General features: G+C 47.7%; 1 protein-coding gene across 1 annotated transcript; it reads left to right on the forward strand.

The window, feature by feature from the left end:
* Positions 1-3233: 3233 nt before the first annotated feature.
* On the forward strand, positions 3234-4139 carry LOC140111755 (taste receptor type 2 member 4-like). Its single transcript, XM_072132427.1, has one exon. It carries the CDS (start codon positions 3234-3236, stop codon positions 4137-4139), a length of 906 nt encoding a protein of 301 aa, XP_071988528.1.
* Positions 4140-6026: the final 1887 nt, after the last annotated feature.

The following is a 6026-nucleotide window of genomic DNA, read 5'->3' on the forward strand; positions in this document are numbered from 1 at the left end:
AGGGGGGTATATTCTGGGAAGGGGGTATATTCTGGGAAGGGGGTATATTCTGGGAAGGGGGTATATTCTGGGACGGGGGTTGATTCTGGGACGGGGGTATATTCTGGGACGGGGGGTATATTCTGGGACGGGGGTATATTCTGGGAAGGGGGGTATATTCTGGGAAGGGGGGTGTATTCTGGGAAGGGGGGTATATTCTGGGACGGGGGTATATTCTGGGAAGGGGGGTATATTCTGGGAAGGGGGGTATATTCTGGGAAGGGGGGTATATTCTGGGACGGGGGTATATTCTGGGAAGGGGGGTATATTCTGGGAAGGGGGGTGTATTCTGGGAAGGGGGGTATATTCTGGGACGGGGGTATATTCTGGGAAGGGGGGTATATTCTGGGAAGGGGGGTATATTCTGGGACGGGGGTATATTCTGGGAAGGGGGGTATATTCTGGGAAGGGGGGTATATTCTGGGATGGGGGTATATTCTGGGAAGGGGGGTATATTCTGGGATGGGGGTATATTCTGGGACGGGGGTATATTCTGGGACGGGGGTATATTCTGGGACGGGGAGTATATTCTAGGGCGGGGGTTTATTCTGGGAAGGGGGGTATATTCTGGGAAGGGGGGTGTATTCTGGGAAGGGGGGTATATTCTGGGACGGGGGTATATTCTGGGAAGGGGGGTATGTTCTGGGAAGGGGGGTATATTCTGGGAAGGGGGGTATATTCTGGGATGGGGGTATATTCTGGGACGGGGGTATATTCTGGGACGGGGAGTATATTCTAGGACGGGGGTTTATTCTGGGAAGGGGGGTTTATTTTGGGAAGGGGGTATATTCTGGGAAGGGGGTATATTCTGGGAAGGGGGTATATTCTGGGAAGGGGGTATATTCTGGGAAGAGCGGTATATTCTGGGAAGGGGGTATATTCTGGGAAGAGCGGTATATTCTGGGAAGAGCGGTATATTCTGGGCTAGCCAGGTATAAACTGGGACAGGGTTATTCTGACCTGCTACACCTGCACACGGTACCCAAAACAACCCAATTGGGTCCACTCATCCCCTCCTGACTATCTAAGATTGTGAGAGAGCCCTCAGCATGTGGAGTGTCAGCCACTGAGCCAAGCCTGTCTTCTGTATGTGATACTACAACCCAAAAGATTGTTAGTGTTTTCTAGGGAGGTTTATGCTGAGCGCTGATACTTACATCCCTAACCAAAGCCCAACCATCATCAGAAGGTCCAGGAAACCAGTGGTAATTCATCATCCACCACAAGCCCTGACATAAATCCCGCAGTACAGGTAATAACCACTGGTTGGCTATGAGTACCCCCGCCCAGCACTGCCTCGTATATATCATCTTATCAGGGACCTGACTAGTCCTTTGTGTGGGGGTGGACATATCCCATGTGGAGAACATTCATACCCTCACCTAAGCACGAGAGGGATCTTCTTATTATTGTCTCGTGGTGAAATGGTCCTCAATATATGTATAATGACACTTAGCAGAAGGTCCTCTGCTAGAACGAAGGTCAAGTCCACCCATACATTGGGGCAGATTTACTTACCCGGTCCGTTCGCGATCCAGCGGCGCGTTCTCTGCGGTGGATTCGGGTCCGGACGGGATTCACTAAGGTAGTTCCTCCGCCGTCCACCAGGTGGCGCTGCTGCGCTGAAGTTCCCCGGAGGCGCGCTGGAATGCCCTGAAATTCACCGGCCTATACCTGGTGAAGGTAAGTGTAATTTTCGCTACACATTTTTTGTCTTAAATGCGGCGGTTTTTCCGAATCCGTCGGTTTTTCGTTCGGCCACGCCCCCCGATTTCCGTCGCGTGCATGCCATCCCGGGGCAATTCAGGTACAATCGGCGCAAATCGGAAATATTTGGTTAACACGTCGGGAAAACGCGAATCGGGCCCTTAGTAAATGACCCCCATTATCTTGATGGCCCTCAGAGTCTTTTTACCATAATATAGACTCTGCACATCTCGGCCATCATTACTATATCTGCAGGAGGCTCCTCTCTTATTATATTTTTAATAACTCGGCCATTACCCACAGTTTGTCTGAGAGCTCCGGCCATCGTATGTTTCAGTTCTATAACAATTTCAGGTCAATGTTCTCTTCTGGGCTGCTTTACTCTTTGCCTTGGATGCGATCTCATTAGGACTGACTCTGATGTCCCTCATCTCACATGTCTATAGGATGAGATCATCTAACCTCCGTTTTTCACTGGTCACCAGTTATGTCCATGCTAGGATAACATATTTCTGCTGACCCTCAGTCCAAGGCCACCGGCACACGACGTATGAAAGTATTTGAGAAGCCAATAAGAGTCCTGTGGACCTTTCTTTGCATCCCGTGTGTAATTCATGGGTAAGCTCCACTCATGAGCCGCTGACCATTGAACATCACTGCTCGGAATGGAAACACGGGCAGGAATAAGATCTGCTCCATCTTTTGTATCTCGGACATTCGATACATTCAAGGGGCGGTGATATTCAACGCTGTCTACATGAGCCCCTAGACACTAATGTTATGGCGATAACACGGTTTCTGATTCAGAATTTCTCCAGACCACTGGACTTGGTCAGTATTTAAAGAAACCCTGGACATGTGACCAGCGTCCCCTAGCCAATGAGACCCTGTCACCGAGGGAGAAAAGCAGAGTCTCCCCAGCGACAGGAAATCACTTGCCCACAAAAATCACAAATCAGCCGCAGAATTCATCCTGGGTGACAACAGCATCAGGCGGGAAAACTTCTTCCCTCCAAAACTCCTCACCGGCATCTTATCCATGTCGCCTAATCCCATGAGGAGCCCGCCGATAGTTCCCAACAATCTACACCTTCTCTCTCCTATCAAGACTCACGACCACAGATCCCCGGTGCTGCTGGTGGACAGTGGGTCACTCCATGGCAGGTCCTTACATCTCTCGTTATCTTCCTCTTACTATTATCACCTTCATCTACAATCGTTCTTCACTTTTTAGTTTTTTTATTAGATCATCTGCTGTTTTATAGACTGTAGCTCTCAGCTGATATCTACATGACCTTCACATACAATGAGCCGTCTAGACACCATTCAAATGACCTGCAGGGCTCCATGACATGAAGATTGATGACTGAGAAGCAAATGAAGTCAATTTTCATAGATCATTGATTTAAGGGAAGCAAACTTCAAGTTGCCATCAGTAACTTCCAGATCTCTTGGTGTTTGTGTTGCTGATACATTATACAGCGGAGATGATGGAGATAGATCAAACGTTTCTCCAACTGTTTAAATACTCAGGTTTATCTTCTGGGACTTACCTCTATGTGTTCATCGCAGTTGTCAGCTACAGGACTTGGCTCAGTGATGGATCTCAGCACCCTCAGGGTCTCCTGCTCTTCTCTATCGGATTGTCCAATGCAATATTTGAAGGTTATCATCTTATCTATGACATATTACTTGATATTGAGCCTGGGGATTTGTCAGATTTCAATGTCTGCACAGTGTTCATGTTCTGTCTGTCCCTCTCCTGCATCTTCTTTGGTGTTTGTCAGATCTCGATGCTTTGTAGCTTCTACTGTATCAAGCTCATCTCCTCCCAGCACTGGATCATCCAGGTCCTGAAGTCCAGGCTCCCATCTACTCTCCCCTGGATAATATCCGGTGCTGTAGTGATGTCCATTGTGGTACTGGTCGTATCATTTGGTCTGATCTTCATCTGGGTCCCTGTAGATGATGATAACAGCACCTTCTGCAAGGCCATCTTAGATAACTCTGACTTTATTGCAATAACTTTAACATTAACTAGCATCAACTACCTTGTGGCTCTACCGTTCTGCCTCATCCTGGTGTCTCTGAGTTGTACGACCTTCTCTCTGATCCAACATGTGAGGAGAACAATAAGTCTGGACAGATCCCACCTGGAGGCTCATATCGATGCAACCAAAACCATGATCCTTCTCCTGACCCTCAACACGTCCTTCTATGTCTCTAAATTGGTGAAGGAATTGGGGGTTTTGTCCTACCCTTTGGATCTTATTTGTGAAGTTTTATACTATTTATTTTGGCCTCTCCAGGCTCTTACTTTAATCTTCAGAACCAAGAAATTACATAGAAGCTTCATCTGGTGTCTCCATAGAAGAAGCTCGGAGCAGATGTGACTGGAATAGTCCGGAACTATAAACGGGCAGCACCAATGGCCCCTGCGGGGATTGTGAGGCGATAATGGGGGGATATAGAGGTCAGAGCTTCATAATGGCCTCCAGGATTGAATCAAGGATAGACTTAGGAGTCACCTTCATAGGATTATCACGATATCCTCCCACATATTGGTCCTGGTGAATGGATTATACTGGTTGTTGTGGAATATAATCTCATAGATCAGGACACGGCGTTTCTTTTTTTCAGTGCGTTTATTGTTAGAGATGAGCGAACATACTCGTCCGAGCTTGATGCTCGATCGAGCATTAGCGTACTCGTAACTGCTCGTTGCTCGGACGAATACTTTGCCCGCTCGAGAAAATGGCAGCTCCCGCCGTTTTGCTTTTTGGCGGCCAGAAACAGAGCCAATCACAAGCCAGGAGACTCTGCACTCCACCCAGCATGACGTGGTACCCTTACACGTCGATAGCAGTGGTTGGCTGGCCAGATCAGGTGACCCTGGGATAGACTAGCCGCTGCCCGCGCTGCTCGGATCATTCCGCTAGGGAGAGAGCTGCTGCTGGTCAGGGAAAGCGTTAGGCTGTTCTATTAGCTTACTGTTAGGCAGGAGTGATTCTACAACAACCCAACAGCCCTTCTTAGGGCTACAATAACGTTATACTTTTTTTTTTGTTTGCTTGTGGCTGGGCTTGCTGGCACTAGTAGTGCAGCTAGTACCATATTGTGAGGAATTTGCAGGGGGACTTGCTACCGTTGTGTTTAGCGCTTAGTGACACACATATCCACCTCAAACACCAAAGTGGGACAATTTATTAGGGGTTTGATTTCAATTAGGCACAGTCTGCCATTTACTTTTTATTTTACGTTTATTTTTTTAATAACTCAGCGTCATCTCATCTGGCATAGCAGTGTGCTTTCATACTTGGCTAGAAAATAGCCATAGGAGAATCCAAACGTCTTACTTACGCCTACAGTAGCGTTATATATATTTGATTTCTGGTTGATCTGCTGGTGGCTGTAGTTGTTGCAGTGCATCTACTAGCAAATTGTGAGCAATTTGGAGTGAGACTTGCGACCACTGTGTTTTGCGCTTAGTGACGCACATATCCATCGCAAAGACCGAAGTGGGAAAATTTATTAGGGCCCGGGGTTGGATTTCAATTAGGCACAGTCTGCCATTTCCTTTTTTATTTTACGTTTATTTTTTTAATAACTCAGCTCATCTCATCTGGCATAGCAGTGTGCTGTAATACTTGGCTAGAAAATAGCCATAGCAATAGGATAGCATCGTTTGGTTTTAAAAACTAAAAAACACACAAAAAAAAAAAAAACACAAAAAAAAGTTAAAAAAAAAATTAAAGTTATAACTCTCATTTTCAAAATGTTTAACCCGAGGGCTAGGGGTAGAGGACGAGGGCGGGGACGTGGGCGTCCAACTACTGCAGGGGTCAGAGGCCGTGGTCCTGGGCGGGGTGAGACACCACCTGCTTATGAGGGAGCAGGGGAACGCCGCAGAGCTACACTCCCTAGGTTCATGTCTGAAGTTACTGGGACTCGTGGTAGAGCACTGTTGAGGCCAGAACAGTGCGAACAGGTGATGTCGTGGATTGCCGACAATGCTTCGAGCAATTTGACCACCAGTCAGTCTTCCACGCAGTCCACCCATGTCATCGAAATCGGCACTCCTCCAGCTCCTGCACCTCAGCCTCCTCCCCCCCAGTCTGCCCCCTCCCAGCAAAATTTGCCATTTGAACCGGCATACTCTGAGGAACTGTTTTCTGGACCCTTCCCACAGTCACAAACCACTTGTCCGGTTGCTGATGAGCAATTTTCCGATGCCCAGGTTTTCCACCAGTCGCAGTCTGTGGGTGATGATGACCTTGTTG

Source organism: Engystomops pustulosus, unplaced genomic scaffold (assembly GCF_040894005.1).
Source record: "Engystomops pustulosus unplaced genomic scaffold, aEngPut4.maternal MAT_SCAFFOLD_582, whole genome shotgun sequence".
Taxonomy (NCBI): Eukaryota; Metazoa; Chordata; class Amphibia; order Anura; family Leptodactylidae; genus Engystomops; species Engystomops pustulosus.

Bases quoted from the DNA above. Each gene is read 5' to 3' on its own strand.
- LOC140111755 (XM_072132427.1), top strand. From the start codon at position 3,234: ATGATGGAGATAGATCAAACGTTTCTCCAACTGTTTAAATACTCAGGT.